General features: G+C 47.3%; 1 protein-coding gene across 2 annotated transcripts in view; it reads left to right on the top strand.

The window, feature by feature from the left end:
- RPS6KC1 (ribosomal protein S6 kinase C1) overlaps positions 1–22952 on the top strand; it is a 194056-nt gene extending 171104 nt beyond the window's left edge. For both annotated transcript variants that reach the window (XM_088458853.1, XM_088458852.1), the window contains one exon: positions 21165–22952. In XM_088458853.1, the coding sequence (XP_088314979.1) occupies positions 21165–21275 (111 nt within the window). In that variant the 3' untranslated portion in view covers positions 21276–22952. The remainder of the gene's footprint in view (positions 1–21164) is intronic.
- The last annotated feature ends 404 nt before the right edge of the window (positions 22953–23356 follow it).

The following is a 23356-nucleotide window of genomic DNA, read 5'->3' as shown; positions in this document are numbered from 1 at the left end:
ATATACAGGTGTCACATATCACATTAATCAGCGCAGTCTCCTATATACAGACTCAGGAGCACACAGATATACAGGTGTCACCTATCACATTACTCAGCGCAGTCTCCCATATATACAGACTCAGGAGCACACAGATATACAGGTGTCACATATCACATGATTCAGCTCAGTCTCCCATATACAGACTCAGGAGCACACAGATATATAGGTGTCACATATCACATTACTCAGCGCAGTCTCCCATATACAGACTCAGGAGCACACAGATATACAGGTGTCACATATCACATTACTCAGTGCAGTCTCCCATATACAGACTCAGGAGCACACAGATATACAGGTGTCACCTATCACATTACTCAGCGCAATCTCCCATATACAGACTCAGGAGCACACAGATATACAGGTGTCACATATCACATTACTCAGTGCAGTCTCCTATATACAGACTCAGGAGCACACAGATATACAGGTGTCACATATCACATTACTCAGCGCAGTCTCCCATATACAGACTCAGGAGCACACAGATATACAGGTGTCACCTATCACATTACTCGGCGCAGTCTCCCATATACAGACTCAGGAGCACACAGATATACAGGTGTCACATATCACATTACTCAGCGCAGTCTCCCATGTACAGACTCAGGTGCTCACAGATATACAGGTGTCACATAACACATTACTCAGCGCAGTCTCCCATATACAGACTCAGGAGCACACAGATATACAGGTGTCACATATCATATTACTCAGCGCAGTCTCCCATATACAGACTCAGGAGCACACAGATATACAGGTGTCACATATCACATTACTCAGCGCAGTCTCCCATATACAGACTCAGGAGCACACAGATATACAGGTGTCACATATCACATTACTCAGCGCAGTCTCCCATGTACAGACTCAGGAGCACACAGATATACAGGTGTCACATAACACATTACTCAGCGCAGTCTCCCATATACAGACTCAGGAGCACACAGATATACAGGTGTCACATATCACATTAATCAGCGCAGTCTCCCATATACAGACTCAGGAGCACACAGATATACAGGTGTCACATATCACATTACTCAGCGCAGTCTCCCATATACAGACTCAGGAGCACACAGATATACAGGTGTCACATATCACATTACTCAGCGCAGTCTCCATATACAGACTCAGGAGCACACAGATATACAGGTGTCACATATCACATTACTCAGCGCAGTCTCCATATACAGACTCAGGAGCACACAGATATACAGGTGTCACATTTCACATTACTCAGCGCAGTCTCCCATATACAGACTCAGGAGCACACAGATATACAGGTGTCACATATCACATTACTCAGTGCAGTCTCCATATACAGACTCAGGAGCACACAGATATACAGGTGTCACATATCACATTAATTAGCGCAGTCTCCCATATACAGACTCAGGAGCACACAGATATACAGGTGTCACATATCACATTACTCAGCGCAGTCTCCCATATACAGACTCAGGAGCACACAGATATACAGGTGTCACATATCACATTACTCAGCGCAGTCTCCTATATACAGACTCAAGAGCACACAGATATACAGGTGTCATATCACATTACTCAGCGCAGTCTCCCATATACAGACTCAGGACCACACAGATATACAGGTGTCACATATCACATTACTCAGCGCAGTCTCCCATATACAGACTCAGGAGCACACAGATATACAGGTGTCACATTACTCAGCGCAGTCTCCCATATACAGACTCAGGAGCACACAGATATACAGGTGTCACCTATCACATTACTCAGCGCAGTCTCCCATATACAGACTCAAGAGCACACAGATATACAGGTGTCACATATCTCATTACTCAGAGCAGTCTCCCATATACAGACCCAGGAGCACACAGATATACAGGTGTCACATATCACATTACTCAGCGCAGTCTCCCATATACAGACTCAGGAGCACACAGATATACAGGTGTCACATATCACATTACTCAGCGCAGTCTCCCATATATAGACTCAGGAGCACACAGATATACAGGTGTCACATTACTCAGCGCAGTCTCCCATATACAGACTCAGGAGCACACAGATATACAGGTGTCACATATCACATTACTCAGCGCAGTCTCCCATATACAGACTCAGGAGCACACAGATATACAGGTGTCACATATCACATTACTCAGCATAGTCTCCCATATACAGACTCAGGGGCACACAGATATACAGGTGTCACATATCACATTACTCAGCGCAGTCTCCCATATACAGACTCAGGAGCACACAGATATACAGGTGTCACATATCACATTACTCAGCACAGTCTCCCATATACAGACTCAGGAGCACACATATATACAGGTGTCACCTATCACATTACTCAGCGCAGTCTCCATATACAGACTCAGGAGCACACAGATATACAGGTGTCACCTATCACATTACTCAGCGCAGTCTCCATATACAGACTCAGGAGCACACAGATATACAGGTGTCACATATCACATTAATCAGCGCAGTCTCCCATATACAGACTCCGGAGCACACAGATATACAGGTGTCACATATCACATTACTCAGCGCAGTCTCCCATATACAGACTCAGGAGCACACAGATATACAGGTGTCACATATCACATTACTCAGCGCAGTCTCCCATATACAGACTCAGGAGCACACAGATATACAGGTGTCACATTACTCAGCGCAGTCTCCCATATACAGACTCAGGAGCACACAGATATACAGGTGTCACCTATCACATTACTCAGCGCAGTCTCCCATATACAGACTCAGGAGCACACAGATATACAGGTGTCACATATCACAATACTCAGCGCAGTCTCCCATATACAGACTCAGGAGCACACAGATATACAGGTGTCACATATCACATTACTCAGCGCAGTCTCCATATACAGACTCAGGAGCACACAGATATACGGGTGTCACCTATCACATTACTCAGCGCAGTCTCCATATACAGACTCAGGAGCACACAGATATACAGGTGTCACATATCACATTAATCAGCGCAGTCTCCCATATACAGACTCAGGAGCACACAGATATACAGGTGTCACATATCACATTACTCAGCGCAGTCTCCCATATACAGTCTCAGGAGCACACAGATATACAGGTGTCACATTACTCAGCGCAGTCTCCCATATACAGACTCAGGAGCACACAGATATACAGGTGTCACCTATCACATTACTCAGCGCAGTCTCCCATATACAGACTCAGGAGCACACAGATATACAGGTGTCACATATCTCATTACTCAGCGCAGTCTCCCATATACAGACTCAGGAGCACACAGATATACAGGTGTCACATTACTCAGCGCAGTCTCCCATATACAGACTCAGGAGCACACAGATATACAGGTGTCACCTATCACATTACTCAGCGCAGTCTCCCATATACAGACTCAGGAGCACACAGATATACAGGTGTCACATATCACATTACTCAGCGCAGTCTCCCATATACAGACTCAGGAGCACACAGATATACAGGTGTCACATATCACATTACTCAGCGCAGTCTCCCATATATAGACTCAGGAGCACACAGATATACAGGTATCACATATCACATTACTCAGCGCAGTCTCCCATATACAGACTCAGGAGCACACAGATATACAGGTGTCACATATCACATTACTCAGCGCAGTCTCCCATATACAGACTCAGGAGCACACAGATATACAGGTGTCACATATCACATTACTCAGCGCAGTCTCCCATATATAGACTCAGGAGCACACAGATATACAGGTGTCACATATCACATTACTCAGCGCAGTCTACCATATACAGACTCAGGAGCACACAGATATACAGGTGTCACATATCACATTACTCAGCGCAGTCTCCCATATACAGACTCAGGAGCACACAGATATACAGGTGTCACATTACTCAGCGCAGTCTCCCATATACAGACTCAGGAGCACACAGATATACAGGTGTCACATATCACATTACTCAGCGCAGTCTCCCATATACAGACTCAGGAGCACACAGATATACAGGTGTCACATTACTCAGCGCAGTCTCCCATATACAGACTCAGGAGCACACAGATATACAGGTGTCACATATCACATTACTCAGCGCAGTCTCCCATATACAGACTCAGGAGCACACAGATATACAGGTGTCACATATCACATTACTCAGCGCAGTCTCCCATATACAGACTCAGGAGCACACAGATATACAGGTGTCACATATCACATTACTCAGCGCAGTCTCCTATATACAGACTCAGGAGCACACAGATATACAGGTGTCACATTACTCAGCGCAGTCTCCCATATACAGACTCAGGAGCACACAGATATACAGGTGTCACCTATCACATTACTCAGCGCAGTCTCCCATATACAGACTCAGGAGCACACAGATATACTGGTGTCAAATATCACATTACTCAGCGCAGTCTCCCATATACAGACTCAGGAGCACACAGATATACAGGTGTCACATATCACATTACTCAGCGCAGTCTCCATATACAGACTCAGGAGCGCACATATATACAGGTTTCACATATCACATTACTCAGCGCAGTCTCCCATATACAAACTCAGAAGCACACAGATATACAGGTGTCACATATCACATTACTCAGCGTAGTCTTCCATATAAAGACTCAGGAGCACACAGATATACAGGTTTCACCTATCACATTACTCAGCGCAGTCTCTTATATACAGATTCAGGAGCACACAGATATACAGGTGTCACACATCATATTACTCAGCGCAGTCTCCCATATACAGACTCATATGTGACACCTGTATATCTGTTTGCTCCTGAGTCTGTATATGGGAGACTGCGCTGAGTAATGTGATATGTGACACTTGTATATCTGTTTGCTCCTGAGTCTGTATATGGGAGACTGCGCTGAGTAATGTGATATGTGACACTTGTATATCTGTTTGCTCCTGAGTCTGTATATTGGAGACTGCGCTGAGTAATGTGATGTGTGACACCTGTATATCTGTGTGCTCCTGAGTCTGTATATAGGAGACTGCGCTGAGTAATGTGATATGTGACACCTGTATATCTGTGTGCTCCTGAGTCTGTATATGGGAGACTGTGCTGAGTAATGTGATATGTGACACCTGTATATCTGTGTGCTCCTGAGTCTTTATATGGAAGACTACGCTGAGTAATGTGATATGTGACACCTGTATATATGTGTGCCCCTGAGTCCGTATATAGGAGATTGTGCTGAGTAATGTGATCTGTGACACCTGTATATCTGTGTGCTCCTGAGTCTGTATATAGGAGACTGCGCTGAGTAATGTGATATGTGACACCTGTATTTATGTGTGCTCCTGAGTCTGTATATGGGAGACTGCGCTGTGTAATGTGATATGTGACACCTGTATATCTGTGTGCTCCTGAGTCTGTATATAGGAGACTGCGCTGAGTAATGCGATATGTGACACCTGTATATCTGTGTGCTCCTGACTCTGTATATGGGAGACTGTGCTGAGTAATGTGATGTGACACCTGTATATCTGTGTGCTCCTGAGTCTGTATATAGGAGATTGCGCTGAGTAATGCGATATATGACACCTGTATATCTGTGTGCTCCTGAGTCTGTATATAGGAGTGCGCTGAGTAATGCGATATGTGACACCTGTATATCTGTGTGCTTCTGAGTCTGTATATGGGAGACTGCGCTGAGTAATGTGATATGTGACACCTGTATATCTGTGTGCTCCTAACATTAGTCAGCGCAGTCTCCCATGTACAGACTCAGAAGCACACAGATATACAGGTGTCACATATCTCATTACTCAGCGCACTCCTATATACAGACTCAGGAGCACACAGATATACAGGTGTCACATATCGCATTACTCAGCGCAGTCTCCTATATACAGACTCAGGAGCACACAGATATACAGGTGTCACATCACATTACTCAGCACAGTCTCCCATATACAGAGTCAGGAGCACACAGATATACAGGTGTCACATATCGCATTACTCAGCGCAGTCTCCCATATACAGACTCAGGAGCACACAGATATACAGGTGTCACATATCACATTACTCTGCGCAGTCTCCCATATACAGGCTCAGGGGTATAGAGGTGTCACATATCACATTACTCAGCACAGTCTCCCATATACAGACTCAGGAGCACACAGATATACATGTGTCACATATCACATTACTCAGCGCAGTCTCCCATATACAGACTCAGGTGCACACAGATATACCGGGGTCACATATCACATTACTCAGCGCAGTCTCCCATATACAGACTCAGGAGCACACATATATACAGGTGTCACATATCACATAACTCAGCACAGTCTCCCATATACAGACTCAGGAGCACACAGATATACAGGTGTCACCTATCACATTACTCAGCGCAGTCTCCCATATACAGACTCAGGAGCACACAGATATACAGGTGTCACCTATCACATTACTCAGCGCAGTCTCCATATACAGACTCAGGAGCACACAGATATACAGGTGTCACATATCACATTAATCAGCGCAGTCTCCCATATACAGACTCAGGAGCACACAGATATACAGGTGTCACATATCACATTACTCAGCGCAGTCTCCCATATACAGACTCAGGAGCACACAGATATACAGGTGTCACATATCACATTACTCAGCGCAGTCTCCCATATACAGACTCAGGAGCACACAGATATACAGGTGTCACATATCACATTACTCAGCATAGTCTCCCATATACAGACTCAGGGGCACACAGATATACAGGTGTCACATATCACATTAATCAGCGCAGTCTCCCATATACAGACTCAGGAGCACACAGATATACAGGTGTCACATATCACATTACTCAGCGCAGTCTCCCATGTACAGACTCAGGTGCTCACAGATATACAGGTGTCACATTACTCAGCGCAGTCTCCCATATACAGACTCAGGAGCACACAGATATACAGGTGTCACATTACTCAGCGCAGTCTCCCATATACAGACTCAGGAGCACACAGATATACAGGTGTCACATATCACATTACTCAGCGCAGTCTCCTATATACAGACTCAGGAGCACACAGAAATACAGGTGTCACACATCATATTACTCAGCGCAGTCTCCCATATACAGACTCATATGTGACACCTGTATATCTGTGTGCTCCTGAGTCTGTATATAGGAGACTGCGCTGAGTAATGTGATATGTGACACCTGTATATCTGTGTGCTCCTGAGTCTTTATATGGAAGACTACGCTGAGTAATGTGATATGTGACACCTGTATATATGTGTGCCCCTGAGTCCGTATATAGGAGATTGTGCTGAGTAATGTGATCTGTGACACCTGTATATCTGTGTGCTCCTGAGTCTGTATATAGGAGACTGCGCTGTGTAATGTGATATGTGACACCTGTATTTCTGTGTGCTACTGAGTCTGTATATGGGAGACTGTGCTGAGTAATGTGATGTGACACCTGTATATCTGTGTGCTCCTGAGTCTGTATATAGGAGACTGCGCTGAGTAATGCGATATGTGACACCTGTATATCTGTGTGCTCCTGACTCTGTATATGGGAGACTGTGCTGAGTAATGTGATGTAACACCTGTATATCTGTGTGCTCCTGAGTCTGTATATAGGAGACTGCGCTGAGTAATGTGATATGTGACACCTGTATATCTGTGTGCTCCTGAGTCTGTATATGGGAGACTGCGCTGAGTAATATGATGTGTGACACCTGCATATCTGTGTGCTCCTGGGTCTGTATATGGGAGACTGCGCTGTGTAATGTGATATGTGACACCTGTATATCTGTGTGCTCCTAACATTAGTCAGCGCAGTCTCCCATATACAGACTCAGAAGCACACAGATATACAGGTGTCACATATCGCATTACTCAGCGCAGTCTCCTATATACAGACTCAGGAGCACACAGATATACAGGTGTCACATATCACATTACTCAGCGCAGTCTCCTATATACAGAGTCAGGAGCACACAGATATACAGGTGTCACATTTCACATTACTCAGTGCAGTCTCCCATATACAGACTCAGGAGCACACAGATATACAGGTATCACATATCACATTACTCAGCGCAGTCTCCTATATACAGACTCGGGAGCACACAGATATACAGGTGTCATATCACATTACACAGCACAGTCTCCCATATACAGACTCAGGAGCACACAGATATACAGGTGTCACATATCACATTACTCAGCGCAGTCTCCCATATACAGACTCAGGAGCACACAGATATACAGGTGTCACATATCACATTACTCAGCACAGTCTCCCATATACAGACTCAGGAGCACACAGATATACAGGTGTCATATCACATTACTCAGCGTAGTCTCCTATATACAGACTCAGGAGCACACAGATATACAGGTGTCACATATCACATTACTCAGCGCAGTCTCCTATATACAGACTCAGGAGCACACAGATATACAGGTGTCACATATCACATTACTCAGCGCAGACTCCCATATACAGACTCAGGAGCACACAGATATACAGGTGTCACATATCACATTACTCAGCGCAGTCTCCTATATACAGACTCAGGAGCACACAGATATACAGGTGTCACATATCACATTACTCAGCGCAGTCTCCCATATACAGACTCAGGAGCACACAGATATACAGGTATCACATATCACATTACTCAGCGCAGTCTCCATATACAGACTCAGGAGCACACAGATATACAGGTGCCACACATCATATTACTCAGCGCAGTCTCCTATATACAGACTCAGGAGCACACAGATATACAGGTGTCACATATCACATTACTCAGCGCAGTCTCCCATATACAGACTCAGGAGCACACAGATATACAGGTGTCACATATCACATTGCTCAGCACACGCAGTGTTCAGTGTTAGTGATGCTAGGACTGTGTATGTAATCACGCCTGCAGATGGCATTCCCTTTGTCCACTGACCGCAGGAATACCGTTTACCCACGTTGGGGAACTTTGCCATTTTCTTGTGCTCTGTGCTTTATTCATTCCATTACACGGACATTACATGCATTACGAGCAACAGAACGACCTCCGATGACCTGGCAAGTGCAAGTAACGCAACCACAGGAAACGTCAGCGTCAATAATGTGCCTGCTACATATCTGGACTTAACAGGCTTGCCGAGAGTACATATTGAAGACCACCCTGTGTACTTCCAGCTAATATAATCAATCAAGTTTTACTACCATTTCCTGTAACACTAGTATTAGGCACAATGGACTAAACAGCGGGTTCAAAGCTGGTTCCCAGACCTAGGGGCTGATTCATAGTTTTCGCTGTTTGCCGATTTTCTTTTGATCTGCCCACTACGCATTTGCAATGTCGCTCGCAGTGCCACAAAAGGCTCCAAATGATTGACACGCAGGTGGAGTTTGTGGGCGGCACATGTCTGCGTTTTTGGCGTGTTGGCCCCACTTTCTGTGCGTGCCGAAGCCAGTGACTGCGTTGCAATTGGGATTTTTACCGTAGCTGGTACTTTAAATAATGCTCCTTCCTCTAATACGTCTCCGTTCCCCAGGGAACTACTTTTTTATTTCCTTATCCTAGCACAGGGTGTTTTTCGTTGGGCTGAATCTGCATTCTGGATCATAGGTCAAAGTTCTGTCTTGATCCGGTTCTGGGGAGGGCCTGTATTTGAGTACTCCTCCCAAGAAGATGGTCGGATAGTGGAGGAATCAAATCTTAAGGGTTCCTTTTAATTTGAGGATGATATGGAGTTGGATGACTTGGTACGGGCCATGTATTGGGTTAGGCTATATATGACCCTTGTAGGTCTATTGTTCTACACTAAGCAGCAGAGGGTAACTTCCAGAGAACAGAGGAGCCTCTTCACATAGAATTGTAAGGTGTAAATTTGACCCTCAGATGGACATCGGCCCATTTCTTCATGAGAGTCCTAGGAAAGATGGTCTATACATTTGACTTTGAGTAACTAGATTACTTCCATTCAATCACATTGCTAAAGAAACTCAGACCAGACAACAGTGGAATATCTCCAAACACAAAGAGGAGGCTTCTGGCTCTGAGATGGTGGCCGTCCCTTTGCTGCGTGGAATTAGAAAATTACGACAACAAAAAGTACCTTCTGTAGTTGGGCGGCTGTTGTCTATCACTGCCTGTTTTCAGGATCTGTGGTCTTCAATGGATGGCCAAGCTTCTGGTAAATGGTCTTGAATTAAGAGTGGTTCTAAACACTGTAGTTTAGGGTCTGTTGCAGGGAAAAATCCATAAGGGTTCATGGCCCGATTCACTACGGTACGCAATATTGCGCACGCACTTCAACTGAGATAGTAAGCTAATCCATCGCAATGCAAACTCAGCACTACATAAGGAGGCCCACTTACATTGCACACATTCATAATACTTAGCAGAATAGCAAAACCATCGGTACACTGGAGTACCATCGGAGCCTCACACGCTTGCACAAGCTCTGACCTTGCTCACAAATTGCTAACGACCGCGCACGTTATGAGACCTCAGACTGCGTATGGCAATGCAGTGGCTAATTCATGCACGTCCCTGGAAAGGCGTGCGAACGCGCCGGCACGCCTGCGTTTCACCGACCACCCACAAATGGTGCTTCCTGTCCATCAATCCGTGAGGAGTCTGCGAAGCCTATGCGATCACAGTCCCAATCGCAATAGCTAGTTCGCCATGCGCACTGCCATGCATGCGCAGAACACAACTATCGGCCGATTGCGTGCGTAATCGCAGTTGATTATGGTAGTAAATAAGGCCCTCAGTCTGGTGAGGTCACAACACAATTGGAGCACATCTTCCCTTAGCAAAGCACAAGCTCCTTCCTTGAAGGGAACCAGCAGGATTAAACACTGGGCAGAACTAAATGTTTCAGCAATATCCAGTGTTTTGGCGTGGAGACCTGGGAGGCCGGTTACTGTACCTCCGCAGACACACCACTCAACCCTGAGAGCGGACCCTTCACCCAGACCGCTTCCAACAGATTGTGGAGAGCTGGGGCCAGGTAAATGTGCACACGGCATCCCAGTAACACCACAACACGGAGCATGCCTGTGCCAGAACCAGAAATCGGTAAGTGATGCTGGTCAGCGCTGTGACCATCCCATGGAATCTTCAGCTAATATACAGGTTCCCTGCAGTGATGAGGCCTCCATGCATCACACAAACCAGTACAATGAGAAGATGTTAGTAGTACCAGACTAGCCATGAAGGTCATTCTCATCCTGTCTATAGGTCCTCTTAGCCAGAACCTGATAACTGAGGTCAGGGATTAACTGTGTTCCTGGAGATGGTGTGGTCAGGACCATGGGCCTGATTCAGAGCTGAACGCTCTGACCAGAGCGCTCGCACTGAATCAGTGCCCTCCTACCTGAAAATGAAGCGGCCCCTGGCCGCTCGCATAGCTGTGGGTGACCACCCACAGCATATGCGAACGGCCAAAAAGATGGTCTTTGACCATTGCGACCATCGGGCTTGCAACGAGACCCTGCGGTAGGGTCTCGGTGACCGCAAGCCCTGGAGTGATTTTGGCTCTATCAGAGCCAAAAGCACTCCCACTGACATCACTAGTGATGTCAGTGGGGCCGGCTTCAGACGGTAGGCGTTCCCATGGGAACGCCTCCATCTGGCAGCCACGCCCCCGGCACGCCCACCAAAGGGGGCGTGCTGTCAATCAACATCGACAGCACGCCCCCTTTGGTGCGAGACCCGGAGCGACGGAGAGACCGTCGCTGTCCGGGTCTCGCGCATGCGCACGACGGAGCTCCCTCCGTCGTGCGCATGCGCAGTGGGGCAACATCGACCCGCTTGCGAGCGTCCTTTGCTCACGAGTGGGTCTGAATGACCCCCCATGTTCAGAACTTGATATGTCATTTGTTTCGAGAGAAGACCGTCTCAGTCTACTGTACGTCCCAGTTATCCCAGTTACAGACATTGCTGCAGGATTACATAACTGGTTAAAGTTGAGTTCTGGCCCCTACACGGTTTTCTTCCAGGAGGTGGTGGTGACACTTCTGCCCGTAGCGCAGAGGTACCTGCGGAGTATAGCACATTCGCTACCTTTGTTCAATTCTCCGCTAATCCCTTTGTGATGAAATAAAATTTTGGCGGCCCTACTAAAATCACCCGTTTCGCCACCTTGGTTACGTGACCCGGAGTTTCGTCAGCTGCAGGGTCCTCGTTGCAGAATTTTACAACGTCAGGACTGCCATTCTGTGCCCATAAGCATCCAAAGGGGCATTTGTACGTCCCCATGGTACGCTGTGTGTTTATACTTCCATTAAATTCTTCTGAATCTATGGGGGACGCTGGACGCCCACCCATCTCCCCTCTATTTCTCCTGTTATCGGTTTGCAGATATGAAGTTGTCTCTTTTATTTTTATTTCCCTCTGTTGTCTCCTGCGGTTAGACGAATACCCGAGTTCTCTGCAGGATGGGGATGTAAATGAGGGGGGAGCATAGAACACCTGCAATAACGTAAAACGTCTCTAGAGGTCTCTACCCCATAGTCCAGTGTCCCCAAATGGATTCAGAAATAAGCATTTAATGCTACTGTAAGTATTAAAATCCAATTTTTTCGGCTGAAGTTAGTATTTGCCGTGCACGTTCTACCTGGTCTCCCGCAGCTAAACTGCCTGCAAATAGCTACTGTATCCTAATACAGGCCTTAGTAACTCAGGAGGGACCCTCCAGAGCGTTATTACAGACTTAAGTAGAGTTTGGAAACTAGTGGGGGGATAAATAACTATAAGTGGCCCTGAATCAGGGCCGGGCTATTTTTTTTTTTTAGGGCGGCCACAGCTATAGCGAGCGGCCAGGAAGATGGTCGCGATGGTCAAGACCATCGCGACCATCGGGCTTGCGTCGAGATCCTTGTGGTAGGGTCTCATTGCCGCAAGCCTCAGAGAGATTTCGGCTCTAACAGCTGAAATCTCTCCCACTAACATCACTCGTGATGTCAGTGGGGCCGTCCCCAAACGGAGGCGTTCACATGGGAACGCCTCCGTTTGGGCAGCCACTCCCCCGGTCCACCCACCAAAGAGGGCGTGCTGTCACTCAACATCAACAGCACGCCCCCTTTGGTACGAGACCCGGAGCGACGGAGTGCCCGTCGCTATCCGGGTCTCACGCATGCGCACGACGGAGCCGGCTCCGTCGTGCGCATGCGCTCTGGGCCACCATCAACCCGGTTGCGAGCGCTCAGCGCTTGCGACCGGGTCTGAATCAGGCCCAGTGTTCTTTGTTTTTCTATTTAAATTGTAAAGAATTAGGTTTAGACTTTGCATCGTCTGTGCTGTTATTCCTTTATTTAGGTAAGTGCTGCTTGTCCCTGGCAGATCATAGTTTTTTAGTCTCGGTACTTTTAGGCACCAGTGTTGAAACTCTCTTTAGGTTGTGGCTCTTTGAGGAGGATCCCCCAGAACACTGAGCCGCGTTATCTGGCGGATCATTATTCTGCTGCAGGCCGCTGTTTGTTTAGAATATTCTGCATCAAATGAGCAATTGATGTCGGTGAATAAAACAAATGGATTTGATCCTTTTCTCCGGCTTTGCTTCGTTTTTGAACAGCTGGTTTGGAGATACCTCCCGCCCCCAGTGAAATGCGGCGCCTCACAGATGAAATCTAGACTAAAAAAACAAATGTTGTCAATCGTGCGAGGCCTGTCTGACATTGAACTTCTGAAGACACTGCCCCCATTTCAGGTGCCTTTACCGGAGTCAGCATTCTGCTCCTGATCTTGGCTCGTGCGCTTCTACATCTTGACAGGGCTGGCATTGGAAAGAGAGGACTAAGTGCAAAGAATTCCCTCTGCCGTCCTCTTCTGCGGTGCCTAGAGCAGGTTTTTGGCTGGTATAGATATGCAGGGTAGTGAGGTGGGGGTCCTGATGATCTGCCTTGGTTCCCCTATTAGAAATGGGATCATTTCAGACATCTGCGTGTTACAAATTCTGTCTGATGGCAGCCTGGTCTCACTTTGTCTGCATCGCACTTGTCAAAATACATCCTCCTCTTCCCACATCACATGTGAGAACCCCAGCGATCTGTTCTCAGGGAGATGTAAGGACGGAGGCTCCCCCGGGATCCACCACGTGTAGGAGGTAGCGCAGCAGTTCGGAGAAGGGCAATTATGTAAGGTGCATTTTTAACTTTTTGCAGAAATTACACTTCAAAAGCAACGAGGGGTGTATTTTTGTTAGGGGCGAGTCTTTGCAGCGCAGCCTTTTAGCTGTGTGATAATATAGACAACACGGTTATTACACAACCTTGTCCCCTCCATCTGTCCGTGCTCATATCTACTGTGATTCAGGCCTCTTTATTAAGCCATAGTAGATCTTTCAGAGGGTAAAGTTTCATTACACATCCTTCATTCATCCCAGTTTAATGAGATTTGCAAATCCCGGATATCTAGTGGTAAAATATGCGATATTTCAGTGGCGTTAAGTCAGGATGGGGATTTATGTCTCTGTTTATAGCTCTCTGCATTTGGAGGAAAACCCTGTCTACTATCGGTGGTCCTGCAAATAAATATCTTGGGGGCTTTTCCACTTGGTCGCCATCTCCTGAAGCCCAGGATAATGATTGCGCTGGAGCCCAAGCTAGTGAGAGCTTCATCTGTCCAGCTTCTTCGCTGAGCGTCACCGAGGCCTGGCCGGACGGTAATACCCTGGTGTGTGCTGCCGTGTCGCAGATTGGGTTGGTTGCCTTGTTTACATAAAGGGTGATAAAGGATTTTATCTTGGCATCTTCCGGTCTCCGCATAGTGGCATAGCACGCCATTGCATGAGAATGACTCTTGCCCATACAACCTAAAGCATAGAAGGGATTTCTCTATTCCACCTCTGTATAAGGAGATAGTGGGTAATATTTTAGTTTTTGCTGATGATCCAGAGCAGGCTGCATGGGATCGGGGACCGTCCTTCCTCTGCTCCTACTTACGGGTTTTCTATTATTTTTTATATTTATTGATAGACCTCTGTTGTAATTTAGGGTTGGGTACGGGATCCTGGTGGTCAGAATCCCAACAGATTTCTATAAGTATTATAACCCTTAACGTAACCCTCCGCCTAATCTACCCCTCCCATAGCCTAACCCTAACCCTCCGCCTAACCCACCCCTCCCGTAGCCTAACCCTAAGCCTCCACCTAACCCACCCCTCCCTCTGCCTAACCCTAGCCCTCCGCCTAACCCACCCCTCCCTCAGCCTAACCCAAACCCGGAGCCTAACCCACCCCCTCCCATAGCCTAACCCTAACCCCGTAGCCTAACCCACCCCTCCCGTAGCCTAACCCTAACCCCGGAGCCTAACCCACCCCTCCCGTAGCCTAACCCTAACCCCGGAGCCTAACCCACCCCTCCCGTAGCATAACCCTAACCCCGGAGCCTAACTCACCCCTCCCGTAGCCTAACCCTAACCCCGGAGCCTAACCCACCCCTCCCGTAGCATAACCCTAACCCCGGAGCCTAACTCACCCCTCCCGTAGCCTAACCCTAACCCCGGAGCCTAACCCACCCCTCCCGTAGCATAACCCTAACCCCGGAGCCTAACTCACCCCTCCCGTAGCCTAACCCTAACCCCGGAGCCTAACCCACCCCTCCCGTAGCCTAACCCTAACCCCGGAGCCTAACTCACCCCTCCCGTAGCCTAACCCTAACCCCGAAGCCTAACCCACCCCTCCCGTAGCCTAACCCTAAGCCTCCACCTAACCCACCCCTCCCTCTGCCTAACCCTAGCCCTCCGCCTAACCCACCCCTCCCTTAGCCTAACCCTAGCCCTCCGCCTAACCCACCCCCTCCCGTAGCCTAACCCTAACCCCGGAGCCTAACCCACCCCTCCCGTAGCCTAACCCTAACCCCGGAGCCTAACCCACCCCTCCCGTAGCCTAACCCCAGAGCCTAACCCGGAGTCTAACCCACCCCTCCCTCTGCCTAACCCTAAGCCTCCACCTAACCCACCCCTCCCTCTGCCTAACCCTAGCCCTCCGCCTAACCCACCCCTCCCGTAGCATAACCCTAACCCCGGAGCCTAACCCACCCCTCCCGTAGCCTAACCCTAACCCCGGAGCCTAACCCACCCCTCCCGTAGCCTAACCCCAGAGCCTAACCCTAACCCGGAGTCTAACCCACCCCTCCCTCTGCCTAACCCTAAGCCTCCACCTAACCCACCCCTCCCTCTGCCTAACCCTAGCCCTCCGCCTAACCCACCCCTCCCTCTGCCTAACCCTAACCCCAGAGCTTAACCCACCCCTCCCGTAGCCTAACCCTAACCCCAGAGCCTAACCCACCCCTCCCGTAGCCTAACCCTGACCCCAGAGCCTAACCCACCCCTCCCGTAGCCTAACTCTAACCCGGAGCCTAGCCCACCCCTCCCGTAGCCTAACCCTCCCGGCCCACAGCCCAGCCATAACCCGCCCCTCCCGTAGTCTAACCCTAACCCTCCGCCTAACCCACCACTCCCGTAGTCTAACATGGAGCCTAACTCTCTCCACCCACAGCCTAACCGACCCATTCCGCAGCCTAAACCCCTCTCGTAGTCTTACCCGAAGCCTAACCCTCTCCACCCGCAGCCTAACCCTATGCCACCCCTCCCGCAGCCTAACCCAATGCCACCCCTCCCGCAGCCTAACCCTCCCTACCCCTCCCACAGCCTAACCCTCTCCAACCGCAGCCTAACCCTAATCTATCCCTCCGGCAGCCTAACCCTTCCGTCCCGCAGCCTAACCCTAATCTACCCCTCCCGCAGCCTTACCTTAACGCTCCCCTCCCGCAGCCTAACCTTAACGCTCCCCTCCCGCAGCCTAACCTTAATGCTCCCCTCCCGCAGCCTTACCTTAACGCTCCCCTCCCGCAGCCTTACCTTAACGCTCCCCTCCCGCAGCCTTACCTTAACGCTCCCCTCCCGCAGCCTAACCTTAACGCTCCCCTCCCGCAGCCTAACCCTAGCCCTCCCCCTAACCTTATGTCTCCCCCTGACCTAAATACTTACCTCCGCAATCTGGAGCTGATTCAGAGCCGCTCGCTAGATGCGATTACTCGCACGATGTATATGCAAATTGTGTAGGCAGTACTACCGCACAGCAATACATTAGCATGCCCAGTATTTCTTAGGTAGCGATCACATAGTGTATGCAGACACCCACCAGCCTGTTTTAAGACGCCCACTTGTGCACGTCATGTCCAGGAAGTGTATGCAACCATCGGTATATTGGGTAACATCGGATGCGATCGCAGTGCTTGAGGATGACCGTACCCTGCCGCAAACACTGCGAGCACTTCAGTGTAAGAACAAGCCAGGTGACGTGTACTATGACGCTGTCCTTCTGCTCCACGGGAGGTTTCTGTCCTCCGTGAGCTTGCCTGTAAAACGCTGTTGAGATGCTCAGGCACGCCTGCGTTTGCCACCTACAAACGGCTTCTCCTGTCACTCACTCTGCTGGGCTGTCTATGGGCAGCGAACGCATTGTGAACTTTCGCTAAGGTATGCACATGCGCACAATGTATACACAACGCATATCATCGGCGGCAGCGAGCATTTGCATCTTAATGAGCGGGTCTGAATGAGCTCCTCTGTCGGGATTCTGACTACATCCCGTAATTTATAGTGTACTGTGTTACCATAATATAACACATAAGAGGACACAAAAGACCTTATATAGTATAGTAATACTAACAGGGATCAGGGTGCATCAGCCAGCGGCAAATGAATGCAATGGAGACACTTCCGAATGTTACATACAGTACACTGAGGACGTCATACTTTATGCTTAGTCTGTACTGTCTCTATATACTGTAGATAGTAGATTTATTTTTGTAGGTGACACGGAGGTCAGCCCATACGTTGGGGATACATGCCCTCGGCCTTCTGTCTAGGGCTGCTAGCTGTGACATACTATTCATCTATCCCTGGGGTCTGTGAGGTCAGCGCTGGTGCACTTTGTCTGCGGAGAATCCTTGAGAGCCACCTGTGCTGGTCACCAGAAGTAATAAACACCGGGAAGGCAGCCTCTCACATTAACCTCCGGACCTCTCGTGACCCGGCAACTTCATTTACACCTCATAACACCCTCACAAGTGCCCACTGGAGACAGTCAGATCTGTCGCCCAGTGTTTATCCGACTAAGCCAGCAGTGCGTGTTTTCAGGAAGTCTTTAGCAGGAAGAGGAAGCGGTCTAGTAGTGTGGTCGCAGCTTGTCTGTTTTTTTTTTTTCCTTTCCTTTTCCACTTGCAGATATCACAGACATGTCCAGCGGCTGCGTCTGGGGAGGCAGCGGGGAAATTTATGCCAGTACTCGCCCTTCATACTTTATTTTCATGCTCTTCAAAGTTTCCTCTATGTTTGTTGTGGCAGATGAAGACGAATGTGCGAATGTTTGACAGACCTAAAATGCCGAACGACTCCCTGTGTTATTTCTGTGCCTGATCATATACATATATAATATTATTAAGGCAATAGCTTGGACATGTATGTAGGGCAATAAATGCGTAATCCTAAAATAATGATTAATACAGAGCAGCCTCTAGGGCCCCAGACGAACTCGCACACATGCGACGCGCCATTCTCAGACAGGCTATTTAAACCATTAGGAACGTTAATAGTATAGTCGCCCCTTTATATCTGTCACCTCTATGTTAACAAATTTATCCGTAGAACTATTTGTTGACAGAACTTCAGCGACACTATTTGATGTTATATATATAATTGCAACCCGGTTATCAGCCATCTTCTATACCAGTGTTGGCTAACCTTGACACTCCAGCTGTTGTGGAACTATATATCCCAGCATGCCCTGCCACAGTTTTAGCATGCCCTAATAGCAAAACTGTAACAGTGCATGCTGGGTTATGTAGTTCCATAACAGCTGGAGTGCCAAGGTTAGCCAACACTGTTCTATACTGACAAAGACGCTGTCCGTTAAAAATATCACCGTCTGTCCTGTATACAGAACCATTTTACTTGTATATCACTTTGTATACTGCATTGTATCGCATGTTATCATATATTTAACAGTAAAGTATTTTCTGTCAATCAGAACGTTGGCTGACGTTGCACCCACAAACGTATAGGGTGTGTGTGTGTATATATATATATATATATATATGTATATATATATATATATATATATAAAATTTGTGATATCTTGGGAGTAATTAGCTTGGCAGAGGGTGGATAGGTGCTTAATGAGGGTCCACACACAGCTTTCAAGTAAAATAAATGTGATGGTGCTTTACTTCCAGCAGGACAAAACAGGTACAACATAAAGGAACAGAAAATAATAAACAACCTAGCCCCTGTTTAGGGCGTCTAACTCACTTCTTGAGCCCTCTCTATCGTGGTGCAGCTAGTCTGCCAACAAAGTCTCTGCCTGCTTCTTGCAGGTCTATCGCCGGCTCCAGCCTAGCTTGGCTGCCACAGCTACACAAATACAGTCAGTCCTGGTGGCCTTCCCTGTATCATACAGATTTAGGCCCTGGCTTCCTCAGCCCGCAGCTTCACTGCTTTCTTGTCACACAGTCTGAGAGTACACCGGCCTCCTGGCTCCCAATGGCTCGCTTAGCTTCACTGGGCTCTGTGACCGGTCTGCCTTCTCATCAGCCCACACCTGAGCTCTATCCACAAGGCAGCAATTAGGCATCTTCCCACAATGCTTTTCTAGTCTGTGTGTGCGGATCTCCCCTGCCCCACACAGAATCTGCTGCTCACCACTGCCACCTCTGGTGATACTGCCACTATATATATATATATATATATATATATATATATAATGTATATATACATAATGTATATATACACAGTCAGGTCCATAAATATTGGGACATTGACAGAATTTTCAGATTTTGGCCTCTATTCACCACGACAATGGTTTTGAAATGAAACAAACAAGATGTGTTTTAACTGCAGACTTTCAGATTTAATTTGAGGGTAATTACATCCAAATCGGGTGAACGGTGAAGGAATTACAACTGTTTCAATATGTGCCTCCCACTTTTTAAGGGGCCAAAAGTAATGGGACAAACTAAACAATCCTAAATCTAACTTTCACTTTTTAATACTTTGCTGCAAATCCTTTGCAGGCAATTACAGCCTGAAGTCTGGAACGCATAGACATCACCAGTACGCTGGGTTTCATCCCTGGTGATGCTCTGCCAGGCCTCTACTGCAAATGTCTTCAGTTCCTGCTTGTTCTTGGGGCATTTTCCCTTCAGTTTTTGTCTTCATGAAGTGAAATGCATGCTCTATCGGATTCAGGTCAGGTCAGGGGATTGACTTGGCCATCTGGGTTGCACAAGCCCTGATGGTGAGTCCAGCCTCCCAGCTGCCATTGGTTTGAATGTCCTCTATTATTTATCATCTCGAATTGGAGTTCTCAGCACTAAGGGCCTGATTCAGTAAGGGTCTCTATTGCGATTACGCGCGCAGACGGCTGGTTGTTGCTTCCTGCGCATGCATATATGCATCACGGTGCGCGTGTGTGCGAAGGTCTCGCTTCGATCAGACAGCGATCTGTAGTGACTACGCAGACGCATCGCAGAATGATTGACAGAAAGTAACCATTTGGGGGTGTTGATGGGAGGGGGGGGGGGCGAAGTGCAGGCGTGCCAGTGCGTTTGAACACCGTTACAGGGCGTGTATAAAATGGCCACTGCGATGCCATACGCAGCATTGAGGTTAGCAGTCCTGAGTAAGGTCTGACCTTGTGCAAGTGCGTGAGGCTCCGATGGTACTCAATGTTACCGATGGTTTTGCAGACTTACTAAGTATTTCAGATGTATGTAAGGTAAAGTGGGCGTCCTTATGTTTGGCTCTGACGGCATTGCGATAGCAATCGTTAGCATATTTTCACAGTGAGACCGGGTGTAATCGCAACGGCGATCGCAATAACGAGCCTTGATAAATCAGGCACTAAAGGCGTACTTCTTATTAGCAATGGCCGATTAGTGATGATCAAGATCGTGTTACACATCCTGCTATGGTCTACACACTGCTCTTCCTGCTCCCCTCTCCCTAACGGTACTGCCCATTTCCAGTAAGATTCTTGGTTTATGTTGTGCGTTAAAACTGTTTGTGTTGAGGTTTTTGGAGGAAATGTCCTATTATTAAATACTGCTTTATATTCTGTTTTAGCTTCTGCAGTTTAACCCCTTGGAGCGACTGGGAGCTGGGGTTGCCGGTGTTGAAGACATCAAATCTCATCCTTTCTTTACTGGTGTGGACTGGGAAGAGTTTACAAGATGAAGATATATTAGGACCTATGTAGAAGTGGCTTCTTATATTTTACATATTGCACAGACAGAGCTATGAAGTTGTTGGAGACATTTGCGTGATACGGGATTGATGACTAGTAATGGTGACATCTCAGCATTGGTCGATGACTTGGAACGGTGACATCTCAGCATTGGTCGATGACATAGAACGGTGACATCTTAGCATTGGTCAATAACTTGGAACGGTGATAACTCCGCATTGGTCAATAACTTGGAACGGTGACATGTCAGCATTGGTCAACAACTTGGAACGGTGACATCTCAGCATTGGTCAATAACTTGGAAGGTGACATTCAGCATTGGTAGATAACTTGGAACGGTAACCTCTCAGCATTGGTCGATAACTTGGAACGGTGACATCTCAGCATTGGTCGATACTTGGAATGGTGACATCTCCGCATTTGGTTGATAACTTGGAACGGTGACATCTTGGCATTGGTTGATTACTTGGAAGGTGACATCTCAGCATTGGTCGATTACTTGGAAGGTGACATCTCAGCATTGGTCGATTACTTGGAAGGTGACATCTCAGCATTGGTCGATTACTTGGAAGGTGACATCTCAGCATTGGTCGATTACTTGGAAGGTGACACCTCAGCATTGGTCGATTACTTGGAAGGTGACATCTCAGCATTTGGTCGATGACTTGGATTGGTGACATCTCAGCCTTTGGTCGATGACTTGGATTGGTGACATATCAGCCTTTGACAAGTGACAGAGCTTGATACCACCCTTACAGTTTTGTCAATGTTGTCTACAATAATGGAGCAAGTCTTCTCCCTACAGATAAACTGGCAGCCAAATAAATGGGGACTAAGTGAACAGAAATGACAGTATACTTTGCATGTTGTCTGCCTGTACGAGCATGACCCACCATGGCCTTAATGGATCGTATTGTGTATGCAGGGAAGGGTTTTAAGTAAAAGCAAGAAGGACCCAAAGTAAAATATTGAGATTGCGCAATAAAGCCATCTACTAAGTGTAATGTGGCCCCCGCTACGTGTGGCTTCCATGCACTTTCGGCTCTCTGTGTCTATCGTACCTCTCATTTAACCACTCCTGTACACATCTATGGATGCTGGTAACCGTTAGACATTGGAAGGTTACATGGAAACGTGTTCTGCCGCCATTAACAAATACATTATGATTCGTTTGCAGTTTCTGTATAAGCAGAAATACATCTTGTTAAGGGAAATCACTTGGCTTAAATCATTGAAATGCATTGACTATTCCTGCAGAGCAATATTCTTTTTAAAATGCAAAAGTTATTATACTAGGTTATTATATTTGGTTATTATATGATTACATATATATTTTTTTTTTCCCCTGAAAGTCTGAGTATAACAGTGATCCTGCTTATGGCGTGCGGAATGTTGTATGTAATGCTGCCCGTGGTATTTATTCTGTCCATATTCTACGCACACAGCATGTGAGGAGACGTGCGCCTCAGGGTTCATTAGCTATTCCTGCAATCTGTGGTCGCCCTAGGAGTTCCCCAGAGGAGAGCTGGAGAATACTAGTGACCGAGGCAAGAACTGACACCCCGTCCTGCAATCACACAGATTGGCATACATTATATCACGGCCAGGCTTTTCTGTTTCCTTTATACCTTTTATTGGTGTTGATTAAAACATTTGCTTATGCGTTCCTTTATGTCTCTGAACTTTTATACAATTTGTGTCCCTCTGAAGATACAAATATTAAAGATTATTACTTATATTATAGAAAAAAAGTATTTTGTGCTCATTTACATCCGTTTTATATTTGTCTACATTACTGAGTGTAGCTGCTGGTATGATCTCCCGTGTGATATATACAGTAGTAAGAATTCAGACGCATACCCCACACTATGTACAAACGGGTTTTCTTTCACCTTACGTTTTAGCTCCATATGGCGCGAGACGCGTGGCGAGATTTAGATGCCATGGATTGCCATTCTCACATTTTAGTGTCTTTCGTACGACGCAGCTGTAGTCTAGTAGGAACTGAGGTTTTACACTTTTTCTCGCCATCATGGCAGTGTAAATTCGGATGATGCGGTGCGGCGGGATG

The sequence above is a fragment of the Taudactylus pleione genome, unplaced genomic scaffold, assembly GCF_031769625.1.
Source record: "Taudactylus pleione unplaced genomic scaffold, aTauple2 ptg000860l, whole genome shotgun sequence".
NCBI lineage: Eukaryota > Metazoa > Chordata > Amphibia > Anura > Myobatrachidae > Taudactylus > Taudactylus pleione.
The sequence above is the reverse complement of the archived record's forward strand: the minus strand, read 5'-3'. Positions and strand labels throughout refer to the sequence as shown.